General features: G+C 42.4%; 1 protein-coding gene across 1 annotated transcript in view; it reads left to right on the top strand.

The window, feature by feature from the left end:
• Positions 1-27,200, top strand: part of AHNAK (AHNAK nucleoprotein) — a 136,516-nt gene extending 109,316 nt beyond the window's left edge. The window contains exon 5 of the mRNA XM_078660576.1: positions 170-27,200. Within this exon, the coding sequence (XP_078516702.1) occupies positions 170-26,272 (26,103 nt within the window). The 3' untranslated portion in view covers positions 26,273-27,200. The remainder of the gene's footprint in view (positions 1-169) is intronic.

The raw sequence follows: 27,200 nt of genomic DNA, 5'->3' as shown, positions 1-27,200 counted from the left end.
TTGAGCGCTCAGACTGTGGCCCTGCTGGCTGCCACATGCTGATCAGTTTCAATCTATCAGTTTGTGTGAGTAAATACTGAAAATGCACCTGTGATCCTACCGCATTGAGTGGCAGAAGCGAGGGTTCTAATTCATATTTTCCTAAAAATATATCCCTTCTTGTTTCTAGAGTGGCGATGATGAAGACTACAAAAGAATTTACACAAAGAAAATTAAGCCGCGACTCAAATCTGAAGATTTAGCAGAAATGGAACCAACGGAGACAGAAACTCAAAGTCGCACCATAACGGTCACAAGGAAAGTAACTGCTTATACTGTGGATGTTATGGGGTCAGAAGGAGCTAGTAACATTGACAGCGACAGTCCTGAGTTCAAGATAAAGATTCCGAGGCAAGAATTTACAGAACGGTCCAGAATGGAATTTGAGACACCTACGGGGAAAACTGTGATCCGAACAGCTAACCTGTCCGGAAAAAGTTTGCAGATTAAAGACGGCAGTGCAGGCATGCAAACTGCACATGGTGGCATCACTGTCTCAGGTCCGACAGAGTTCACTCATAGGATTGTTGATTCTGGCGCGACAGAAAAAGACTGGAAAGTGGGGAAGCCAGATGTGACCGTTTCGGGGTTCCACAGCCACATGACCACATCTTCCAGACTTGTGAGAGACAGTAAAAACATACAGATGGATATCACGCCCCCAGGGGTGAGAACAACGGAAATCCACTTACCGAGTATTGATGTTAGCCAAGCAAATGCCAAGTCTGTTCAAATCGAGGTGCCTGGAATGAATATTTCTGGGACAAAATTCCAAAGCTCAACTGTTGCTGGGGGCACAGGAGCCCAAATTGGCACAGGAAATTTCAATGTTGTTGGTATAAGCAAGTTTTCAAAGTTTGGTACTTCTGGTACACAGATACATGGCCCTGGGGTTGCAATGACTCAAAATGTTGGCATGCAGACTCCCCCTGTCAGCATTTCAAGGCCTCTTCTCGAGGGTGCTGGACCTGACTCAGGGGTTGTCATTTCAGCCTCACAAGTTGATGTCAAGGTTCCGACAGTTGCAACTCATACAATGGAAAGACATGGATCTAAGACTCCAGGGGCTACTGTTGACCTTGGACTCCCTGTTGCCAAACTTTCAATGGCACAAGGAAACTCTGGCATTGAGACTTCTACAATGGATTTACAAGGTCCTCGAATGGGTGGTGACATAAGTGCTCCAGGACTGAATGGCGACATGAGAGGAGAGGAAAGAACAATCAAAGTGCCCATATTAAAGGTGCCAAAATTTGGCTTCTCCGAACCTAAAGTGGAAGATCCGGTTGTTAAACTGCCACAAAAAGAGACTGTTTCTTCACCAAATGTACAGGTGAATATCAAGCCCCCCACAGTTGACCGTTCTGGAATAAAATTAGCTGGCGTTAGCACGAATCAGATAGATATTCAGGTTCCGGGTGTTGACGTCAGTGCTCCAAATGTTAATAATGACCCTTCCAAAGGAACAATAATCATGCCCACATTTAAGATGCCAAAATTTGGTTTCTCAAGTTTGCAAGGTGAAGGGCAGAGTTTACAAGCAGACCTTTCTGTTCCCAAGATAGGGATCGAGGCACCAGACATTTGCACTGAAGGTAAAGTAAAACAAGCAGTGATCTCAGTAAATGTGCCCAGAGTGTCAGTGCCAGACACAGATATGAATGTGAAAGGCTCAGTCCTAAAGGGAGGAGTGGGTTTAATTGGCAGTAACACAGAAGGTAATTTCAAAGGTCCAAAGGTGAATATGAATCCCCCTGAGATTGATATTCAGACTCCCAATCTTGATATCCAGGGTCCTACAATAAACATAAAAGAGCCCAAATTCAAGACTTCATCAATGAACCTTCCCAAGGTGTCTGCTGATGCAGACTTACAGGTGAATAGTGCTGAATGGAAGGGTGCTGCAGATATATCTGGTCCAAAATTTGAAAGTAATTTTAAGGGTCAAAAGGGTGGCCTTAAAGGTCCAGAAATAAACCTTGAAGCCCCAGAAGTAAAAATAGAGCTACCCAAAGGAAAAGGAAAATATACAACAGAAATTTCTGGCTCGAAATTAAAAGGCAACCTGAAAGGTCCAAAGACAGATGTTGAGGCTCCTGAGCTTGATCTTCAAGCTCCCAGCCTTGCTATCCATGGACCTGAAGTAAACCTAAAAGATCCCAAATTTAATGTCACATCCGGGAATGTTGATTTGCCTAAAATCTCTATGTCTGATGTACATCTTAATCTTAAAGGCCCCACTTTGAAGGGCGATGCAGATCTTTCAGGTACTACAGTCGATGGTGATCTTAAAGGCCCCAAAGTTAATATTAAAGGGCGGGCAATTGAAGTTTGTGCACCCAATATACATACAGAGGTGCAAGAGGAAAAAGCTAAATTCAAAATTCCAAAACTTGGCATTCCCAAATTTGGCGTGTCTGGCCAAAAGATAGTGGCACCAGAAACTGATGTGACCATCCCCAAAACTGACATTGAAGTTTCTGGTCCAAAACTAGAAACCAATGCTCAAAAAATAGATCTTGAAGGCCCAGAAGGAAAAATGAAAGGAGCCAAGTTTATCATGCCATCAATGCATTTGCCAAAAGCTTCCATCCCAGACATAGACTTAGAAATGAAAGGGCCCAAGTGGAAGGGAGGTGTTGAGGTATCTGGGCCTAAACTTGAGGGTGACTTGATGTGTCCTAACATTGATATCAAGGCTCCTGATTTTTCTCTCAAAGCTCCAGATTTAGACATTGAGGCTCCTGACATGAAGGTGAAAGATCCCAACCTTAAGATGCCTTCCATGCATCTAACTAAAGTGTCTATGCCTAACTTGGACTTAAACATGAAAGACCCCAACTGGAAAGGTGGTGCTAATCTGTCAGGCCCTTCAATTGAAGGGGATCTGAGAGGTCCTAAAGTTGACATTGAGCCTAAGCTGTCAATGCCTAATGTTGATTTAAACATTAAAGGTCCGAAATTTATAGGAACTGCTGATGCCTCTGGTCCAAAGTTAAAAGGTGATGTAGATATTCCTACAGTTGCTATCAAAGGTGCTGGAATTGATGTTGGTTCACCAAAGATAGACATAGAGGCTCCAGAGGCAAAAGGAAAATTCAAAATTCCTAAATTTGGCTATCCCAAATTTGGCATCTCCAGTCCTAAGGTGGATGGAGTTGACATTGATGTTAACCTACCAAAAAGTGATATTTACATTTCTGGTCCAAAGATGGATATTAACAAACCAGAAATAGACATTGAATGCCCAGAAGGAAAAGTAAAAGGTGGCAAGTTTAAAATGCCCTCCATAAATATGCCCAAAGTCAACATGCCTGACATGGACATTCATATGAAAGGCCCCAAGTCGAAGGGAGGTGCTGATATTTCTGGGCCTAAAATTGAAGGTGGTCTAAAAGGTCCTAACATTGATATTGAGGCACCTGATCTTTCGCTCAAAGCTCCAGATTTAGACATTGAAGGGCCTGATATCAAGGTGAAAGATCCCAAGTTCAGGATGCCTTCCATGAATCTACCTAAAGTGTCTATGCCAGATTTGGACTTGAATATAAAAGGTCCCAACTGGAAAGGAGGCTCAGATCTCTCAGGCCCTTCAAGTGAAGGGGATCTGAAAGGTCCTAAAGTTGGCATCAAGTGTCCAGAAATTGATATTGAAGCTCCGGATGTAGATATTGAGGGTCCTGAAGGAAAATTGAAAGGTTCCAAATTTAAGATGCCTTCCATGAATTTTCAAAAGCCCAAAATGTCAATGCCTGATGTTGATTTTAACATTAAAGGCCCTAAATGGAAAGGCAGTGCTGATGCCTCTGGTCCAAAGCTAGAAGGTGATGTAGACCTCCCTACAGTCGACATCAAAGGACCTGAAATTGAGGTTGGTTCCCCAAATCTAGATATCGAGGTTCCAGAGGCGAAGGGAAAATTCAAAATGCCTAAATTTGGACTTCCCAAATTTGGCATGTCCGGTCCAAAAGGGGATGGAGTTGACATCGATATTGACCTACCAAAAAGTGATATTGACATTTCAGGTCCAAAGCTGGACATTGACACACCAGAAATAGACATTGAAGGCCCAGAAGGAAAAGTAAAAGGTGGCAAGTTTACAATGCCCTCCATCCACATGCCCAAAGTCCACATGCCTGACATGGACTTTCATATGAAAGGCCCCAAGTGGAAGGGAGGTGCAGATATTTCTGGGCCTAAAATTGAAGGTGATCTAAAAGGTCCTAACTTTGATATTGAGGCACCTGATCTTTCGCTCAAAGCTCCAGATTTAGACATTGAGGGGCCTGATATCAAGGTGAAAGATCCCAAGTTCAGGATGCCTTCCATGAATCTACCTAAAGTGTCTATGCCAGATTTGGACTTGAATATAAAAGGTCCCAACTGGAAAGGAGGCGCAGATCTCTCAGGCCCTTCAATTGAAGGGGATCTGAAAGGTCCTAAAGTTGACATCAAATGTCCAGAAATTGATATTGAAGCTCCGGATGTAGATATTGAGGGTCCTGAAGGAAAATTGAAAGGTTCCAAATTTAAGATGCCTTCCATGAATTTTCAAAAGCCCAAAATGTCAATGCCTGATGTTGATTTTAACATTAAAGGCCCTAAATGGAAAGGCAGTGCTGATGCCTCTGGTCCAAAGCTAGAAGGTGATGTATCCCTCCCTACAGTCGACATCAAAGGGCCTGAAATTGAGGTTGGTTCCCCAAATATAGATATAGAGGTTCCAGAGGCGAAGGGAAAATTCAAAATGCCTAAATTTGGCCTTCCCAAATTTGGCATGTCCGGTCCAAAAGGGGATGGAGTTGACATCGATATTGACCTACCAAAAAGTGATATTGACATTTCAGGTCCAAAGCTGGACATTGACACACCAGAAATAGACATTGAAGGCCCAGAAGGAAAAGTAAAAGGTGGCAAGTTTACAATGCCCTCCATCCACATGCCCAAAGTCCACATGCCTGACATGGACTTTCATATGAAAGGCCCCAAGTGGAAGGGAGGTGCAGATATTTCTGGGCCTAAAATTGAAGGTGATCTAAAAGGTCCTAACTTTGATATTGAGGCACCTGATCTTTCGCTCAAAGCTCCAGATTTAGACATTGAGGGGCCTGATATCAAGGTGAAAGATCCCAAGTTCAGGATGCCTTCCATGAATCTACCTAAAGTGTCTATGCCAGATTTGGACTTGAATATAAAAGGTCCCAACTGGAAAGGAGGCGCAGATCTCTCAGGCCCTTCAATTGAAGGGGATCTGAAAGGTCCTAAAGTTGACATCAAATGTCCAGAAATTGATATTGAAGCTCCGGATGTAGATATTGAGGGTCCTGAAGGAAAATTGAAAGGTTCCAAATTTAAGATGCCTTCCATGAATTTTCAAAAGCCCAAAATGTCAATGCCTGATGTTGATTTTAACATTAAAGGCCCTAAATGGAAAGGCAGTGCTGATGCCTCTGGTCCAAAGCTAGAAGGTGATGTATCCCTCCCTACAGTCGACATCAAAGGGCCTGAAATTGAGGTTGGTTCCGCAAATATAGATATAGAGGTTCCAGAGGCGAAGGGAAAATTCAAAATGCCTAAATTTGGCCTTACCAAATTTGGCATGTCCGGCCCAAAAGGGGATGGAGTTGACATCGATGTTAACCTACCAAAAAGTGATATTGACATTTCTGGTCCAAAGCTGGACATTGACACACCAGAAATAGACATTGAATGTCCAGAAGGAAAAGTAAAAGGTGGCAAGTTTGCAATGCCCTCAATCCATATGCCCAAAGTCCATATGCCGGACATGGACTTTCATATGAAAGGCCCCAAGTGGAAGGGAGGTGCTGATATTTCTGGGCCTAAAATTGAAGGTGATCTAAAAGGTCCTAAATTTGATATTGAGGCACCTGATCTTTCGCTCAAAGCTCCAGATTTAGACATTGAGGGGCCTGATATCAAGGTGAAAGATCCCAAGTTCAGGATGCCTTCCATGAATCTACCTAAAGTGTCTATGCCAGATTTGGACTTGAATATAAAAGGTCCCAACTGGAAAGGAGGCGCAGATCTCTCAGGCCCTTCAATTGAAGGGGATCTGAAAGGTCCTAAAGTTGACATCAAATGTCCAGAAATTGATATTGAAGCTCCGGATGTAGATATTGAGGGTCCTGAAGGAAAATTGAAAGGTTCCAAATTTAAGATGCCTTCCATGAATTTTCAAAAGCCCAAAATGTCAATGCCTGATGTTGATTTTAACATTAAAGGCCCTAAATGGAAAGGCAGTGCTGATGCCTCTGGTCCAAAGCTAGAAGGTGATGTATCCCTCCCTACAGTCGACATCAAAGGGCCTGAAATTGAGGTTGGTTCCCCAAATATAGATATAGAGGTTCCAGAGGCGAAGGGAAAATTCAAAATGCCTAAATTTGGCCTTCCCAAATTTGGCATGTCCGGTCCAAAAGGGGATGGAGTTGACATCGATGTTAACCTACCAAAAAGTGATATTGACATTTCTGGTCCAAAGCTGGACATTGACACACCAGAAATAGACATTGAATGTCCAGAAGGAAAAGTAAAAGGTGGCAAGTTTGCAATGCCCTCAATCCATATGCCCAAAGTCCATATGCCGGACATGGACTTTCATATGAAAGGCCCCAAGTGGAAGGGAGGTGCTGATATTTCTGGGCCTAAAATTGAAGGGGATCTAAAAGGTCCTAACTTTGATATTGAGGCACCTGATCTTTCGCTCAAAGCTCCAGATTTAGACATTGAAGGGCCTGATATCAAGGTTAAAGATCCCAAGTTCAGGATGCCTACCATGAATCTACCTAAAGTGTCTATGCCAGATTTGGACTTGAATATAAAAGGTCCCAACTGGAAAGGAGGCGCAGATCTCTCAGGCCCTTCAATTGAAGGGGATCTGAAAGGTCCTAAAGTTGACATCAAATGTCCAGAAATTGATATTGAAGCTCCGGATGTAGACATTGAGGGTCCTGAAGGAAAATTGAAAGGTTCCAAATTTAAGATGCCTTCCATGCATTTTCAAAAGCCCAAAATGTCAATGCCTGATGTTGATTTTAACATTAAAGGCCCTAAATGGAAAGGCAGTGCTGATGCCTATGGTCCAAAGCTAGAAGGTGATGTAGACCTCCCTACGGTCGACATCAAAGGGCCTGAAATGGAGGTTGGTTCCCCAAATATAGATATCGAGGTTCCAGAGGCGAAGGGAAAATTCAAAATGCCTAAATTTGGCCTTCCCAAATTTGGCATGTCCGGTCCAAAAGGGGATGGAGTTGACATCGATGTTAACCTACCAAAAAGTGATATTGACATTTCTGGTCCAAAGCTGGACATTGACACACCAGAAATAGACATTGAATGTCCAGAAGGAAAAGTAAAAGGTGGCAAGTTTGCAATGCCCTCAATCCATATGCCCAAAGTCCATATGCCGGACATGGACTTTCATATGAAAGGCCCCAAGTGGAAGGGAGGTGCTGACATTTCTGGGCCAAAAATTGAAGGGGATCTAAAAGGTCCTAACTTTGATATTGAGGCACCTGATCTTTCGCTCAAAGCTCCAGATTTAGACATTGAAGGGCCTGATATCAAGGTTAAAGATCCCAAGTTCAGGATGCCTACCATGAATCTACCTAAAGTGTCTATGCCAGATTTGGACTTGAATATAAAAGGTCCCAACTGGAAAGGAGGCGCAGATCTCTCAGGTCCTTCAATTGAAGGGGATCTGAAAGGTCCTAAAGTTGACATCAAATGTCCAGAAATTGATATTAAAGCTCCGGATGTAGACATTGAGGGTCCTGAAGGAAAATTGAAAGGTTCCAAATTTAAGATGCCTTCCATGCATTTTCAAAAGCCCAAAATGTCAATGCCTGATGTTGATTTTAACATTAAAGGCCCTAAATGGAAAGGCAGTGCAGATGCCTCTGGTCCAAAGCTAGAAGGTGATGTAGACCTCCCTACAGTCAACATCAAAGGGCCTGAAATTGAGGTTGGTTCCCCAAATATAGATATTGAGGTTCCAGAGGCGAAGGGAAAATTCAAAATGCCTAAATTTGGCCTTCCCAAATTTGGCATGTCCGGTCCAAAAGGGGATGGAGTTGACATCGATGTTAACCTACCAAAAAGTGATATTGACATTTCTAGTCCAAAGATAGACATTGACATACCAGAAATAGACATTGAATGTCCAGAAGGAAAAGTAAAAGGTGGCAAGTTTAAAATGCCCTCGATAAATATGCCCAAAGTCCACATGCCTGACATGGACTTACATAGGAAAGGCCCTAAGTGGAAGGGAGGTGCTGATATTTCTGGGCCTAAATATGAAGGTGATCTAAAAGGTCCTAACTTTGATATTGAGGCACCTGATCTTTCGCTCAAAGCTCCAGATTTAGACATTGAAGGGCCTGATATCAAGGTTAAAGATCCCAAGTTCAGGATGCCTACCATGAATCTACCTAAAGTGTCTATGCCAGATTTTGACTTAAATTTAAAAGGTCCCAACTGGAAAGGAGGCGCAGATCTCTCAGGCCCTTCAATTGAAGGGGATCTGAAAGGTCCTAAAGTTGACATCAAATGTCCAGAAATTGATATTGAAGCTCCGGATGTAGACATTGAGGGTCCTGAAGGAAAATTGAAAGGTTCCAAATTTAAGATGCCTTCCATGAATTTTCAAAAGCCCAAAATGTCAATGCCTGATGTTGATTTTAACATTAAAGGCCCTAAATGGAAAGGCAGTGCTGATGCCTCTGGTCCAAAGCTAGAAGGTGATGTAGACCTCCCTACAGTCGACATCAAAGGGCCTGAAATTGAGGTTGGTCACCCAAATATAGATATAGAGGTTCCAGAGGCGAAGGGAAAATTCAAAATGCCTAAATTTGGACTTCCCAAATTTGGCATGTCCGGTCCAAAAGGGGATGGAGTTGACATCAATGTTAACCTACCAAAAAGTGATATTGACATTTCAGGTCCAAAGATGGATATTGACACACCAGAAATAGACATTGAATGTCCAGAAGGAAAAGTAAAAGGTGGCAAGTTTGCAATGCCCTCCATCCATATGCCCAAAGTCCATATGCCGGACATGGACTTTCATATGAAAGGCCCCAAGTGGAAGGGAGGTGCTGATATTTCTGTGCCTAAAATTGAAGGTGATCTAAAAGGTCCTAACATTGATATTGAGGCGCCTGATCTTTCGCTTAAAGCTCCAAATTTAGACATTGAAGGGCCTGATATCAAGGTTAAAGATCCCAAGTTCAGGATGCCTACCATGAATCTACCTAAAGTGTCTATGCCAGATTTTGACTTAAATTTAAAAGGTCCCAACTGGAAAGGAGGCGCAGATCTCTCAGGCCCTTCAATTGAAGGGGATCTGAAAGGTCCTAAAGTTGACATCAAATGTCCAGAAATTGATATTGAAGCTCCGGATGTAGACATTGAGGGTCCTGAAGGAAAATTGAAAGGTTCCAAATTTAAGATGCCTTCCATGAATTTTCAAAAGCCCAAAATGTCAATGCCTGATGTTGATTTCAACATTAAAGGCCCTAAATGGAAAGGCAGTGCTGATGCCTCTGGTCCAAAGCTAGAAGGTGATGTAGACCTCCCTACAGTCGACATCAAAGGGCCTGAAATTGAGGTTGGTCACCCAAATATAGATATAGAGGTTCCAGAGGCGAAGGGAAAATTCAAAATGCCTAAATTTGGACTTCCCAAATTTGGCATGTCCGGTCCAAAAGGGGATGGAGTTGACATCAATGTTAACCTACCAAAAAGTGATATTGACATTTCAGGTCCAAAGATGGATATTGACACACCAGAAATAGACATTGAATGTCCAGAAGGAAAAGTAAAAGGTGGCAAGTTTGCAATGCCCTCCATCCATATGCCCAAAGTCCATATGCCGGACATGGACTTTCATATGAAAGGCCCCAAGTGGAAGGGAGGTGCTGATATTTCTGTGCCTAAAATTGAAGGTGATCTAAAAGGTCCTAACATTGATATTGAGGCGCCTGATCTTTCGCTCAAAGCTCCAAATTTAGACATTGAAGGGCCTGATATCAAGGTTAAAGATCCCAAGTTCAGGATGCCTACCATGAATCTACCTAAAGTGTCTATGCCAGATTTTGACTTAAATTTAAAAGGTCCCAACTGGAAAGGAGGCGCAGATCTCTCAGGCCCTTCAATTGAAGGGGATCTGAAAGGTCCTAAAGTTGACATCAAATGTCCAGAAATTGATATTGAAGCTCCGGATGTAGATATTGAGGGTCCTGAAGGAAAATTGAAAGGTTCCAAATTTAAGATGCCTTCCATGAATTTTCAAAAGCCCAAAATGTCAATGCCTGATGTTGATTTTAACATTAAAGGCCCTAAATGGAAAGGCAGTGCTGATGCCTCTGGTCCAAAGCTAGAAGGTGATTTAGACCTCCCTACGGTCGACATCAAAGGGCCTGAAATGGAGGTTGGTTCCCCAAATATAGATATCGAGGTTCCAGAGGCGAAGGGAAAATTCAAAATGCCTAAATTTGGCCTTCCCAAATTTGGCATGTCCGGTCCAAAAGGGGATGGAGTTGACATCGATGTTAACCTACCAAAAAGTGATATTGACATTTCTGGTCCAAAGATGGACATTGACACACCAGAAATAGACATTGAATGTCCAGAAGGAAAAGTAAAAGGTGGCAAGTTTAAAATGCCCTCCATAAATATGCCCAAAGTCCACATGCCTGACATGGACTTTCATATGAAAGGCCCCAAGTGGAAGGGAGGTGCTGATATTTCTGGGCCTAAAATTGAAGGTGATCTAAAAGGTCCTAACTTTGATATTGAGGCCCCTGATCTTTCGCTCAAAGCTCCAGATTTAGACATTGAGGGGCCTGATATCAAGGTGAAAGATCCCAAGTTCAGGATGCCTTCCATGAATCTACCTAAAGTGTCTATGCCAGATTTGGACTTGAATATAAAAGGTCCCAACTGGAAAGGAGGCGCAGATCTCTCAGGCCCTTCAATTGAAGGGGATCTGAAAGGTCCTAAAGTCGACATCAAGTGTCCAGAAATTGATATTGAAGCTCCGGATGTAGATATTGAGGGTCCTGAAGGAAAATTGAAAGGTTCCAAATTTAAGATGCCTTCCATGCATTTTCAAAAGCCCAAAATGTCAATGCCTGATGTTGATTTTAACATTAAAGGCCCTAAATGGAAAGGCAGTGCTGATGCCTCTGGTCCAAAGCTAGAAGGTGATGTAGACCTCCCTACCGTCGACATCAAAGGGCCTGAAATTGAGGTTGGTCACCCAAATATAGATATAGAGGTTCCAGAGGCGAAGGGAAAATTCAAAATGCCTAAATTTGGACTTCCCAAATTTGGCATGTCCGGTCCAAAAGGGGATGGAGTTGACATCAATGTTAACCTACCAAAAAGTGATATTGACATTTCAGGTCCAAAGATGGATATTGACACACCAGAAATAGACATTGAATGTCCAGAAGGAAAAGTAAAAGGTGGCAAGTTTGCAATGCCCTCCATCCATATGCCCAAAGTCCATATGCCGGACATGGACTTTCATATGAAAGGCCCCAAGTGGAAGGGAGGTGCTGATATTTCTGTGCCTAAAATTGAAGGTGATCTAAAAGGTCCTAACATTGATATTGAGGCGCCTGATCTTTCGCTCAAAGCTCCAAATTTAGACATTGAAGGGCCTGATATCAAGGTTAAAGATCCCAAGTTCAGGATGCCTACCATGAATCTACCTAAAGTGTCTATGCCAGATTTTGACTTAAATTTAAAAGGTCCCAACTGGAAAGGAGGCGCAGATCTCTCAGGCCCTTCAATTGAAGGGGATCTGAAAGGTCCTAAAGTTGACATCAAATGTCCAGAAATTGATATTGAAGCTCCGGATGTAGATATTGAGGGTCCTGAAGGAAAATTGAAAGGTTCCAAATTTAAGATGCCTTCCATGAATTTTCAAAAGCCCAAAATGTCAATGCCTGATGTTGATTTTAACATTAAAGGCCCTAAATGGAAAGGCAGTGCTGATGCCTCTGGTCCAAAGCTAGAAGGTGATTTAGACCTCCCTACGGTCGACATCAAAGGGCCTGAAATGGAGGTTGGTTCCCCAAATATAGATATCGAGGTTCCAGAGGCGAAGGGAAAATTCAAAATGCCTAAATTTGGCCTTCCCAAATTTGGCATGTCCGGTCCAAAAGGGGATGGAGTTGACATCGATGTTAACCTACCAAAAAGTGATATTGACATTTCTGGTCCAAAGATGGACATTGACACACCAGAAATAGACATTGAATGTCCAGAAGGAAAAGTAAAAGGTGGCAAGTTTAAAATGCCCTCCATAAATATGCCCAAAGTCCACATGCCTGACATGGACTTTCATATGAAAGGCCCCAAGTGGAAGGGAGGTGCTGATATCTCTGGGCCTAAAATTGAAGGTGATCTAAAAGGTCCTAACTTTGATATTGAGGCACCTGATCCTTCGCTCAAAGCTCCAGATTTAGACATTGAGGGGCCTGATATCAAGGGGAAAGATCCCAAGTTCAGGATGCCTTCCATGAATCTACCTAAAGTGTCTATGCCAGATTTGGACTTGAATATAAAAGGTCCCAACTGGAAAGGAGGCGCAGATCTCTCAGGCCCTTCAATTGAAGGGGATCTGAAAGGTCCTAAAGTTGACATCAAGTGTCCAGAAATTGATATTGAAGCTCCGGATGTAGATATTGAGGGTCCTGAAGGAAAATTGAAAGGTTCCAAATTTAAGATGCCTTCCATGCATTTTCAAAAGCCCAAAATGTCAATGCCTGATGTTGATTTTAACATTAAAGGCCCTAAATGGAAAGGCAGTGCTGATGCCTCTGGTCCAAAGCTAGAAGGTGATGTAGACCTCCCTACAGTCGACATCAAAGGGCCTGAAATTGAGGTTGGTCACCCAAATATAGATATAGAGGTTCCAGAGGCGAAGGGAAAATTCAAAATGCCTAAATTTGGACTTCCCAAATTTGGCATGTCCGGTCCAAAAGGGGATGGAGTTGACATCAATGTTAACCTACCAAAAAGTGATATTGACATTTCAGGTCCAAAGATGGATATTGACACACCAGAAATAGACATTGAATGTCCAGAAGGAAAAGTAAAAGGTGGCAAGTTTGCAATGCCCTCCATCCATATGCCCAAAGTCCATATGCCGGACATGGACTTTCATATGAAAGGCCCCAAGTGGAAGGGAGGTGCTGATATTTCTGTGCCTAAAATTGAAGGTGATCTAAAAGGTCCTAACATTGATATTGAGGCGCCTGATCTTTCGCTCAAAGCTCCAAATTTAGACATTGAAGGGCCTGATATCAAGGTTAAAGATCCCAAGTTCAGGATGCCTACCATGAATCTACCTAAAGTGTCTATGCCAGATTTTGACTTAAATTTAAAAGGTCCCAACTGGAAAGGAGGCGCAGATCTCTCAGGCCCTTCAATTGAAGGGGATCTGAAAGGTCCTAAAGTTGACATCAAATGTCCAGAAATTGATATTGAAGCTCCGGATGTAGATATTGAGGGTCCTGAAGGAAAATTGAAAGGTTCCAAATTTAAGATGCCTTCCATGAATTTTCAAAAGCCCAAAATGTCAATGCCTGATGTTGATTTTAACATTAAAGGCCCTAAATGGAAAGGCAGTGCTGATGCCTCTGGTCCAAAGCTAGAAGGTGATTTAGACCTCCCTACGGTCGACATCAAAGGGCCTGAAATGGAGGTTGGTTCCCCAAATATAGATATCGAGGTTCCAGAGGCGAAGGGAAAATTCAAAATGCCTAAATTTGGCCTTCCCAAATTTGGCATGTCCGGTCCAAAAGGGGATGGAGTTGACATCGATGTTAACCTACCAAAAAGTGATATTGACATTTCTGGTCCAAAGATGGACATTGACACACCAGAAATAGACATTGAATGTCCAGAAGGAAAAGTAAAAGGTGGCAAGTTTAAAATGCCCTCCATAAATATGCCCAAAGTCCACATGCCTGACATGGACTTTCATATGAAAGGCCCCAAGTGGAAGGGAGGTGCTGATATCTCTGGGCCTAAAATTGAAGGTGATCTAAAAGGTCCTAACTTTGATATTGAGGCACCTGATCTTTCGCTCAAAGCTCCAGATTTAGACATTGAGGGGCCTGATATCAAGGTGAAAGATCCCAAGTTCAGGATGCCTTCCATGAATCTACCTAAAGTGTCTATGCCAGATTTGGACTTGAATATAAAAGGTCCCAACTGGAAAGGAGGCGCAGATCTCTCAGGCCCTTCAATTGAAGGGGATCTGAAAGGTCCTAAAGTTGACATCAAGTGTCCAGAAATTGATATTGAAGCTCCGGATGTAGATATTGAGGGTCCTGAAGGAAAATTGAAAGGTTCCAAATTTAAGATGCCTTCCATGCATTTCCAAAAGCCCAAAATGTCAATGCCTGATGTTGATTTTAACATTAAAGGCCCTAAATGGAAAGGCAGTGCTGATGCCTCTGGTCCAAAGCTAGAAGGTGATGTAGACCTCCCTACAGTCGACATCAAAGGGCCTGAAATTGAGGTTGGTCACCCAAATATAGATATAGAGGTTCCAGAGGCGAAGGGAAAATTCAAAATGCCTAAATTTGGACTTCCCAAATTTGGCATGTCCGGTCCAAAAGGGGATGGAGTTGACATCAATGTTAACCTACCAAAAAGTGATATTGACATTTCAGGTCCAAAGATGGATATTGACACACCAGAAATAGACATTGAATGTCCAGAAGGAAAAGTAAAAGGTGGCAAGTTTGCAATGCCCTCCATCCATATGCCCAAAGTCCATATGCCGGACATGGACTTTCATATGAAAGGCCCCAAGTGGAAGGGAGGTGCTGATATTTCTGTGCCTAAAATTGAAGGTGATCTAAAAGGTCCTAACATTGATATTGAGGCGCCTGATCTTTCGCTCAAAGCTCCAAATTTAGACATTGAAGGGCCTGATATCAAGGTTAAAGATCCCAAGTTCAGGATGCCTACCATGAATCTACCTAAAGTGTCTATGCCAGATTTGGACTTGAATATAAAAGGTCCCAACTGGAAAGGAGGAACAGATCTCTCAGGCCCTTCAATTGAAGGGGATCTGAAAGGTCCTAAAGTTGACATCAAGTGTCCAGAAATTGATATTGAAGCTCCGGATGTAGATATTGAGGGTCCTGAAGGAAAATTGAAAGGTTCCAAATTTAAGATGCCTTCCATGCATTTTCAAAAGCCCAAAATGTCAATGCCTGATGTTGATTTTAACATTAAAGGCCCTAAATGGAAAGGCAGTGCTGATGCCTCTGGTCCAAAGCTAGAAGGTGATGTAGACCTCCCTACAGTCGACATCAAAGGGCCTGAAATTGAGGTTGGTTCCCCAAATATAGATATCGAGGTTCCAGAGGCGAAGGGAAAATTCAAAATGCCTAAATTTGGCCTTCCCAAATTTGGCATGTCCGGTCCAAAAGGGGATGGAGTTGACATCGACGTTAACCTACCAAAAAGTGATATTGACATTTCAGGTCCAAAGCTGGACATTGACACACCGGAAATAGACATTGAATGTCCAGAAGGAAAAGTAAAAGGTGGCAAGTTTGCAATGCCCTCCATCCATATGCCCAAAGTCCATATGCCGGACATGGACTTTCACATGAAAGGCCCCAAGTGGAAGGGAGGTGCTGATATTTCTGGGCCTAAAATTGAAGGTGATCTAAAAGGTCCTAACATTGATGTTGAGGCGCCTGATCTTTCTCTCAAAGCTCCAAATTTAGACATTGAAGGGCCTGATATCAAGGTGAAAGATCCCAAGTTCAGGATGCCGTCCATGAATCTACCTAAAATGTCTATGCCAGATTTTGACTTAAATTTAAAAGGTCCCAACTGGAAAGGAGGCGCAGATCTCTCAGGCCCTTCAATTGAAGGGGATCTGAAAGGTCCTAAAGTTGACATCAAATGTCCAGAAATTGATATTGAAGCTCCGGATGTAGACATTGAGGGTCCTGAAGGAAAATTGAAAGGTTCCAAATTTAAGATGCCTTCCATGAATTTTCAAAAGCCCAAAATGTCCATGCCTGATGTTGATTTTAACATTAAAGGCCCTAAATGGAAAGGCAGTGCTGATGCCTCTGGTCCAAAGCTAGAAGGTGATGTAGACCTCCCTACAGTCAACATCAAAGGGCCTGAAATTGAGGTTGGTCCCCCAAATATAGATATCGAGGTTCCAGAGGCGAAGGGAAAATTCAAAATGCCTAAATTTGGCCTTCCCAAATTTGGCATGTCCGGTCCAAAAGGGGATGGAGTTGACATCAATGTTAACCTACCAAAAAGTGATATTGACATTTCTGGTCCAAAGATGGACATTGACACACCAGAAATAGACATTGAATGTCCAGAAGGAAAAGTAAAAGGTGGCAAGTTTGCAATGCCCTCCATCCATATGCCCAAAGTCCATATGCCGGACATGGACTTTCACATGAAAGGCCCCAAGTGGAAGGGAGGTGCTGATATTTCTGGGCCTAAAATTGAAGGTGATCTAAAAGGTCCTAACTTTGATATTGAGGCACCTGATCTTTCGCTCAAAGCTCCAGATTTAGACATTGAGGGGCCTGATATCAAGGTGAAAGATCCCAAGTTCAGGATGCCTTCCATGAATCTACCTAAAGTGTCTATGCCAGATTTGGACTTGAATATAAAAGGTCCCAACTGGAAAGGAGGCGCAGATCTCTCAGGCCCTTCAATTGAAGGGGATCTGAAAGGTCCTAAAGTTGACATCAAGTGTCCAGAAATTGATATTGAAGCTCCGGATGTAGATATTGAGGGTCCTGAAGGAAAATTGAAAGGTTCCAAATTTAAGATGCCTTCCATGAATTTTCAAAAGCCCAAAATGTCAATGCCTGATGTTGATTTTAACATTAAAGGCCCTAAATGGAAAGGCAGTGCTGCGGCCTCCAGTCCAAAGGTAGAAGGTGATGTAAAAATGCCTACAATAGATATTAAAAGTCCTGAAATTGAGGTTGGTTCCCCAAATATAGATCTAGAGGTCCCAGAGACGAAGGGGAAATTCAAAATGCCTAAATTTGGCTTTCCCAAATTTAGCATGTCTAGTCCAAAAGTGAGTGGACTTGAAATTGATGCTAACCTCCCCAAAAGTGATATAGACATTTCTGGTCCAAAGATGGGCATTGACACACCACAAATAGACCTCAAAGGTGCAGAAGGAAAAGTGAAAGGCAGTAAGTTTAAGATGCCCTCCATGCATTTGCCTAAAGTCAACATGCCTGACATGGACTTTCATATGAAAAGCCCCAAGTGGAAGGGAGGTGCTGAAATTTCTGGGCCTAAAATTGAAGGTGATCTTAAAGGTCCTAGCATTGATATTGATGCTCCTGATCTTTCTCTCACAGCTCCAGATGTAGACATTGAAGGGCCTGAAGGAAAATTGAAAGGTTCCAAATTTAAGATACCACCCATGAATGATCACATGCCCAAAATGTCAATGCCTGATTTTGATGTTAACATTAAAGGCCCAAAATGGAAAGGGAGTGCTGATTATTCTGGCCCAAATTTAGAAGGTGATGTAGACCTTCCTGCAGTTGATATCAAAGGTCCTGAAATTGAGGTTGGATCACCCAGCATAGACCTAGAGGGTCCAGAGGCAAAGGGAAAATTCAAAATGCCTAAATTTGGCCTTCCCAAGTTTGGCATGTCTGGTCCAAAAGGGGATGGAGTTGATATCGATGTTAACCTACCAAAAAGTGATGTTGACATTTCCGGTCCAAAGATTGACATTGACGCACCAGAAATAGACATTGAAGGACCAGAAGGAAAAGTAAAAGGTGGCAAGTTCAAAATGCCCTCCATGCATATGCCCAAAGTCCATATGCCAGACATGGACTTTAATATGAAAGGCCCCAAGTGGAAGGGAGGTGCTGATATTTCTGGACCTAAAATTGAAGGTGATCTAAAAGGTCCTAACATTGATTTTGAGGCGCCTGATCTTTCGCTCAAAGCTCCAAATTTAGACATTGAAGGGCCTGATATCAAGGTTAAAGATCCCAAGTTCAGGATGCCTTCCATGAATCTACCTAAAGTGTCTATGCCAGATTTGGACTTGAATATAAAAGGTCCCAACTGGAAAGGAGGCGCAGATCTCTCAGCCCCTTCAATTGAAGGGGATCTGAAAGGTCCTAAAGTTGACATCAAGTGTCCAGAAATTGATGTTGAAGCTCCGGATGTAGATATTGAAGGTCCTGAAGGAAAATTGAAAGGTTCCAAATTTAAGATGCCTTCCATGAATTTTCAAAAGCCCAAAATGTCAATGCCTGATGTTGATTTTAATATTAAAGGCCCTAAATGGAAAGGCAGTGCTGATGCCTCTGGCCCAAAGCTAGAAGGTGACGTAGACCTCCCTACAGTCGACATCAAAGGGCCTGAAATTGAGGTTGGTCCCCCAAATATAGATATAGATATAGAGGTTCCAGAGGCAAAGGGAAAATTCAAAATGCCTAAATTTGGACTTCCCAAATTTGGCATGTCCGGTCCAAAAGGGGATGGAGTTGACATCGATGTTAACCTACCAAAAAGTGATATTGACATTTCAGGTCCAAAGCTGGACATTGACACACCAGAAATAGACATTGAAGGCCCAGAAGGAAAAGTAAAAGGTGGTAAGTTTACAATGCCCTCCATCCATATGCCCAAAGTCCATATGCCGGACATGGACTTTCATATGAAAGGCCCCAAGTGGAAGGGAGGTGCTGATATTTCTGGGCCTAAAATGGAAGGTGATCTAAAAGATCCTAACTTTGATATTGAGGCACCTGATCTTTCGCTCAAAGCTCCAGATTTAGACATTGAAGGGCCTGATATCAAAGTGAAAGATCCCAAGTTCAGAATGCCTTCCATGAATCTACCTAAAGTGTCTATGCCAGATTTGGACTTGAATATAAAAGGTCCCAACTGGAAAGGAGGCGCAGATCTCTCATGCCCTTCAATTGAAGGGGATCTGAAAGGTCCTAAACTTGGCATCAAGGGTCCAGAAATTGATGTTGATGCACCAGATGTAGATATTGGGGGCCCTGAAGGAAAATTGAAAGGTTCCAAATTTCAGATGCCATCCATGAATTTTAACATGCCCAAAATGTCAATGCCTGATTTCGATGTTAACGTTAAAGGCCCTAAATGGAAAGGCAGTGCTGATGCTTCTGGTCCAAAGTTAGAAGGGGACCTAGACCTTCCAACAGTTGATATCAAAGGTCCTGAAATTGAGGTTGGCTCACCAAATATAGATATGGAGACTCCAGATGCAAAGGGAAAATTCAAAATGCCTAAATTTGGCTTTCCCAAATTTGGCATCTCCGGTCCAAAGGTAGATGGAGGTGAAATTGATATTAACCTCCCTAAAAGTGATATTGAAATTTCTGGTCCAAAGGTAGACATTAACACACCAGAAATAGACATTGAAGGCCCAGAAGGAAAAGTAAAAGGTGGCAAGTTTACAATGCCCTCCATGCACATGCCCAAAGTCAAGATGCCTGACATGGACCTTCATATGAAAGGCCCCAAGTGGAAGGGAGGTGCTGATATTTCTGGGCCTAAAATTGAAGGTGATCTAAAAGGTGCTAACATTGATATTGAGGCTCCTGATCTTTCTCTCAAAGCTCCAGATTTGGACATTAAAGGGCCTGATATAAAGGTGAAAGATCCAAAGTTTCAGATGCCTTCCATGCATCTACCTAAAGTGTCTATGCCTGATTTGGACTTAAATATAAAGGGTCCTAACTGGAAAGGAGGTGCAGATATGTCAGGCCCTTCAATCAAAGGGGATCTGAAAGGTCCTAAACTTGACATCAAGGGTCCAGAAATTGATGTTGACGCACCACAAGTAGATATTGGGTGCCCTGAAGGAAAATTGAAAGGTTCCAAATTTCAAATGCCATCCATGAATTTTAACATGCCCAAAATGTCAATGCCTGATTTTGATGTTAACATTAAAGGCCCTAAATGGAAAGGCAGTGCTGATGCTTCTGGTCCAAAGTTAGAAGGGGACCTAGACCTTCCAACAGTTGATATCAAAAGTCCTGAAATTGAGGTTGGCTCACCAAATATAGACATGGAGATTCCAGATGCAAAGGGAAAATTTAAAATGCCTAAATTTGGTTTTCCCAAATTTGGCATCTCCGGTCCGAAGGTAGATGGAGGTGAAATTGATGTTAACCTCCCCAAAAGTGATATTGAATTTTCTGGTCCAAAGGTAGACATTGACACACCAGAAATAGACATTGAAGGCCCAGAAGGAAAAGTAAAAGGTGGCAAGTTTACATTGCCCTCCATGCATATGCCCAAAGTCCATATGCCGGATATGGACTTTCATATGAAAGGCCCCAAGTGGAAGGGAGGTGCTGATATTTCTGGGCCTAAAATTGAAGGTGATCTAAAAGGTCCTAACATTGATATTGAGGCGCCTGATCTTTCGCTCAAAGCTCCAAATTTAGACATTGAAGGGCCTGATATCAAGGTTAAAGATCCCAAGTTCGGGATGCCTTCCATGAATCTACCTAAAGTGTCTATGCCTGATTTCAACTTAAATGTAAAAGGCCCCAACTGGAAAGGTGGTGCAGATCTGCCAGACCCTTCCATCGGCCTAGATGTTTCTGGTGCTAAAGTAGAAGGAGGTGTGAGGGTACCTGAATTGGACATTGGTGTTCCAAAGGTAGATCTAGAAGTACCAGAAGTGAAGACTAAAAAACATAAATTTAGATTTCCCAAGTTCAATTTTTCAGGTTCTAAGGCCCAGACACCAAGCATCGATGTCAAGTCTCCCAAAATGGATATGGACGTTTCGGGCCCCAAAATCAATCTCAGTGCACCAGATGTGGGTATTGAGGTACCAGAAGGGAAAGTAAAAAGCCCTAAATTCAAGATGCCTTCTTTAAACATTTCATCACCTAAAGTTTCTATGCCTGACGTGGAACTAAATCTGAAGGGGCAAAAGCTAAAGGGGGGTGCTGATTTATCTGGTCCAACATTAGAAGGGGACCTTAAAGGTATGAAAGCTCATATCAAAAGTCCAGACTTAGAGGTCGGTACACCAGATCTAGATGTGGATAGTACAGGAGCCAAAGGAAAAGTAAAAATGCCCAAGTTCAACCTTCCTAAATTTAAATTTTCTGGTCTTAAGTCAGAAGAATCAGAGCTTGGTGTGAAGTTGCCTAAAGGGGATATTGATCTAACTGGTCCTAAGGTAGACATTGAAGCTCCAGAAATTGATGTTGAAGGCCTTGATGGAAATTTGAAGGGTGGCAAATTCACACTGCCCTCAATGACTGTTAATTTACCGAAGGTATCGCTGCCAGATACTGACTTAAATATTAAGGGTCCAAAATGGAAGGGTGATGCAGATATTTCTGGGCCAAAACTTGAAGGTGATTTGAAACGCCCAAAAGTTGATATCAAGGGCCCTAAAATTGATGTCACTGCTCCTGATATAAAGATAGAAGGCCCAGAAGGAAAGTTGAAAGGTCCCAAGTGTAAATTACCATCAATGGATGTGCCTAAAGTCACTGTTCCTGATTTTGATCTGAACTTGAAAGGCCCTAATTGGAAAGGAGGGGATGTAGAGATATCTGGTCCCAAACTGGAAGGTGATTTGAAGGGACCAAATGTTGACCTCAGGGGCCCAGATGTTGACATCAGTGTCCCTGATATAGCTGGACCAGATGGTAAAGTGAAAGGTCCGAAGTTAAAGATGCCATCAATTCATGTGCCTAAAATCTCTGCGCCTGACTTTGACATAAACCTGAAAGGCTCTAAATATAAAGGGGATGTAGATGTTTCTGGGCCAAAGCTTGAAGGTGACTTGAAAGGGCCAACGGTTGATATGAAGGGCCCTAAATTTGAGCTCCATGCCCCTGATATAGATATAGAAGGTCCAGATGGAAAGGTGAAAGGTCCTAAGTTTAAACTGCCTTCAATACCAGTGCCAGATGTTGACCTCAACTTGAAAGGCCCTAATTGGAAAGGAGGAGACGTAGACATATCTAGTCCTAAATTGGAAGTTGAATTGAAGGGACCAAATGTTGACATTCAGGGCCCAGACATTGACTTCAATGCACCTGATATAGACATAGAAGGACTAGGTGGTAAAGTGAAAGGTCCAAAGTTAAAGATGCCATCAATTCAAATGCCTAAAGTTTCTGTTCCTGACTTTGACCTGAAGCTGAAAGGTCCTCATTGGAAAGGAGGAGATGTAGACATTTCTGGTCCCAAATTGGAAGGGGATTTAAAGGGCCCTGAACTTGATATAAAGGGTCCAGATGTTGACCTAGAACATCCAGACATTGACATTGAAGGGTCAGAAGCAAAGGCTAAATTCAAAATTCCCAAATTTAGGATTCCCAAATTTGATATTTCTCATTCTAAACTGGAAGGTTCTGACATTGATGTACAACTTCCTAAAGGGGATCTTGACATTTCTGGTACAAAGGTGGATATGAACGTCCCAGACGTAGATCTTGAATGCCCTGAAGGAAAGATGAAAGGTCTCAATTTTAATATGCCCTCAATGCATATGCCGGGCATTGACATAAACCTGAAAAGTCCTAAATGGAAAGGGGATGTAGATATTTCTGGGCCAAAGCTTAAAGGTGATATGACAGGGCCAAAGGGTGATATCAAAGGCCCCAAGATTGATGTCAGTACTCCAGATATGGACATTAAAGGTCCAGATGGTAAGGTGGAAGGTCCGAAGTTTAAAATGCCATCATTGCATACTCCTAAAGTCTCCATGCCAGATTTTGACCTGAACTTAAAAGGACCTAATTGGAAAGGAGGAGATGTTGACATTTCTGGCCCCAAATTAGAAGGCGATTTCAAAGGTCCAGCTGTTGATGTAACATTACCAAAAGGTGAACTTAACATTATTGGTTCAAAATTGGATGTAGATGCTTCAGGCATAGAACTAGAAGGTCCAGAAGGTAAAGTGAAACTTCCCAAGTTTAGGATGCCTTCGATGGATGTGAAGCTCCCTACAGTTTCTATGCCAGACATTGACATGAAAGGTCCCTCTTGGAAGGGTGGCATGGATATTTCAAGCCCAAACATTGAGGGTCCCAGTGTTAAACTCCCAGATGTTAATGTTGAAACACCAGATGTAGACATTAAAGGCCCTGAAGGACAAATAAAAATGACAAAATTTAAGCTCCCAAAATTTAAAAGCCCTGAAATGGACATAAGTGCAGGCATTCCACATGGTGACGTTGACCTGTCTGGCAAAATAGGCGGAGATTTTAAAGGTCCCAAATTAGATATGGACCTTCATATACCTGATGCAAAACTCAAAGGTGGGAAATTAGACACAACAGGCCTTGATGTAGATCTTAAGAAACCAAACATTGATTTTTCTAGCCCTAAAATAACGACTCCCAAGGTGGACTTGAATGCTCCCAGTCTTAAGATAGATGTGGATACTCCAGAAATAGGCCTTGAAGGTCTGGAAGGAAATGTTAAAATTCCCAAAGCGAAGAAAGGAATGTTTGGGTTCGGAGTGAAAACTCCCCAACCGGATATTGTTTCCCCTTCGTTTGAAGTGAGTGCCCTAGAAGGAGATGTGAATGTTGGGAGTCCAGATGTAAACATAGGAGGAAAAGCAAAGAAAGGAAAATTTAAGATGCCCAAATTTCATATGAGTGGCCCCAAAATAAAAGGCAAGAAAGGTGGCTTTGATGTTAGTGTCCCTGATACTGATGCTGATGTACACCTGAAGTCCCCCGATTTAGATGTAGACATTAGTGGACCTGAAGCCTCACTTAAAGGAGATCTTAACGTCAAAGCTCCAAAAACAAAGAAAGCCTTGTTTGGGAAGATGCATTTTCCGGATGTTGAGTTTGATATAAAGTCTTCTAAATTTAAATCAGAAGGTTCTCTATCAAGTCCTAAGATTGAGGGAGAAATAACCTCCCCCGATTTTGATATTTCTTCACAAAATAAGAAAGCTGATATTAAGCCGCCAGGAATTGATTTGTCTGCTAGTGGCAGCGGGAGTCTGCCTGATGTGAGTATGGAAGGTCCGGACATAAAACTGAAAAAATCTAAGTTCAAACTGCCCAATTTTAGCATGTCTGGCCCCAAAGGCAGTATGGATGTGCCTGGTTCCAAAATGGAAGCGGATTTAAAAGCACCTAGTGTTAATTTGAGCCTGGATGCACCAGGCATCAAGGGGCCTGATCTAAAGCTTTCTGGACCTAAGATTGAGATGCCATCTGTTAACATGTCTGATCCAAAAATATCAGTGCCGGAGTCTGAATTAAATCTTAAAGGACTAACTGTCGAAGGCGATCTTGATGTGTCTAAAGATTTAAAAGATCCACATGTGGTCCTTGATGCCCCTACTGTGTCTGTCAAAGGATTTGGAGGGAAGTTTCAGATTCCCAAACATGGCATTAAGGGACCTGGCTTGAAGGAAGTAGATGGCAGTGTTGAAGTAAAACTTCCCAAGGGTGATATTGATTTGTCTGGTCCAAAGTTTAGAGGTGGGACAGGAGTTCCTGGTCTAGATGTAAACGTTGAAGCCTCCGATTTGAACATTAAAGGACCTACATTACATGCACCAACCTTGGCAGTCTCAGGGCAACAGCTATCTGCCTCTGACCTCAACCTGAAAGGACCCAAAATCAAGGGAGACCTTAATCTGTCGGGTATTATTCAGAGACCAACTTTAGGTGTAGATGCTTCTGATAATGCTACTTTGAAAGGTTTTGAAGGAAACCTTAAAATGCCCAAAATTGGTTTGTCAGGTCCAGAGGTGCAGGGGACAGATGCAGACCTCCATGTGGTGTTACCAAAAGGCGATATTGACATCTCTGGGCCCAAGATTCAAGGTAGCATAGGTGTGCCTGATATCAAGTCAAATGTTGAGGCACCAGACATAAATCTCAGCGGACCGAAATTAAAAGGTGATTTCAGTGTTGACAGTGGCCATGAACTATCAAAGGTTGAAGTGGGTCTTCCAAGTCTGAGGATGAGCAATGATAAAGGAAAGCTCAAAATGCCTGAAGGTGAATTACCACGATTTGGCCTGCCTGGGACAAAAATTGAGGGACTTGATAATGCCCAGGGCCTTCAAAATGAGATGTCATCTATTGGCTTATCCACCAAAGGGCATACTTTGAAAGAGCCAACACTCAAAGGAGATTTGTCTGGGAGGGTTAAAGTTCCTGTGCTTGACATTGCAGGTCCAGGTATTAATATTAGTGGTGGTTCACAAATGAACATTAAAGGTCCTAGTGTGGATTATCAGGCCTCACAGGTTTCACAGTCATCGGATATTAATGTTAAACTACCAAAGGTTACAGGGGGTTTCCAGCTATTTGGACCAAAGGTTACAAGTGAGTTCAAAAGCCTGAACGCCGGAGCCCAGGGCCAAGTGTCTGTGCCACAAGGACATTTAGAAAGTCCATCAGGCACTGTGACATTTCCCAAGTTAAAAGTGCCCAAGTTCACATCTGCAGGGCCTGAATTAAGTGGGAGAGAGGTTGGCGTTGATGTTAATTTCCCCAAACCAGACATTAGCATTCAAGCTGGCAAGGTAGAAGCTGACTTTGAAGAGCAGGACACTAAATTGAAAAAGTCAAAAATGAAAATGCCCAAGTTTAATTTTTCCAGGCAGAAGGGGAAAGGAGACATTAGTGTGGAGCCTCCAGAGGCCTCTATAACTTTATCTGGCTCAAAGGGTGCATTAGAAAGTTCCAAAGCAAGTCGAGGTTCCACAGAGGGTGGTCTTGAAGAAACCAACATATCTGCAGACTTACAAGGCACTGCGTTATCCCCGAAAGCCAAGTCTTCAACATTTGACTTTTCGCTGTTCCGCAGTAAGAAGCCCCGGCACAGATCGTCTTCGCTGAGTGATGATCGAGATCTGTCCCCGCCGACTACACCGAGTGGAATGGTTGAAACCAAAGGGGGCACAGCCTCCATTGAAAGGGAGAAGGGTAAAAGCAAGCACTCAAAGCTAAAGTTTGGCACTTTCGGTGGCTTGGGATCTAAAACGAAGGGTTCCTATGAAGTGACATTTAGTGATGAGGACATGGGGAACATTGAGAGCAGTGGTGTGTCGCTGGCATCAAAGAAGTCGCGAATTTCTTCATCTTCCAGTAATGACAGTGGCACAAAGGGTGGCATCCAGCTTCCAAATGTAGAGCTGACAGTAGCAAAAAAGAAAGAGTAAAATTCTAGTGCGTGTACATAAGTATATAAATATATATATATAAATACATATATATCATTTGTGCGTTTTGTATATAAACAACATAAGTGTCCTTCCAAAGCTTGGCAATAAAACAATAGCTGTACTGCAAGTGGTCCACGGTCACAGACATGAAAAGGGTTCCTTTGTGCCGAAGATACTTGGTTCAAACACTGAAAAGAGCCAACATGTATTGAAGATAACTGTAAGCCTTGCACAAAATGTTCCTGGTGTCACTCAGAGTATAATATGCAAAGTCGCCGTCCACACACCGGCTTGATATATATTTTATATTAATAATTTGTCATTTCACTGAGCTTTGTATGTCAGTGCCTATTTCTGAAAATAATATTTTCACCTTTAGTCAGGACTTACTGTGCGCTTGGAGAACTGATTTATTAAAACACTGTAAAATGTATGGATCGTGTGGAGACACTGCCGTGCTTCCTTCAGATTTTTGCATATTTTCATGCAAACAGAAGTTTGGTCTGGTTTTTAGTGCACCCCAGAACTCCCCATAGAACCCCCTATATTTTTGTAATTGTATTTTTGTCCGCAAGAACCTAGCCCCATCTTTTTCTTATACATGGGAAGGTGGAATTAGCTGGCACTTCCAAACCAGGAAAAAAAATTACTAACAGGATTTTGGAATTTGTAGAGTAATCGTTCATCTGCGGTGTCTCCACAGATCCATACATTGCCTCTTTTCATCATACTTGTAATATAAAAAAGACTATCCCTTTCCGGACTGCAGTAGGTGGATTTGCAGCTGCCATTCTTCTGATGCTCATCTTAGATTCTGTTAATAAATGTGTCTTTATTTTGAAACCTATCAGCACTTTACTGGCAAATGGATAAGGAATGTAAGATTGATTTTGTAAAATGCAAATAAACTGTTTTATTAACCTAA

Source organism: Lissotriton helveticus, chromosome 9 (genome assembly GCF_964261635.1).
Source record: "Lissotriton helveticus chromosome 9, aLisHel1.1, whole genome shotgun sequence".
In the NCBI taxonomy this organism is placed as follows: Eukaryota; Metazoa; Chordata; class Amphibia; order Caudata; family Salamandridae; genus Lissotriton; species Lissotriton helveticus.
The sequence above is the reverse complement of the archived record's forward strand: the minus strand, read 5'-3'. Positions and strand labels throughout refer to the sequence as shown.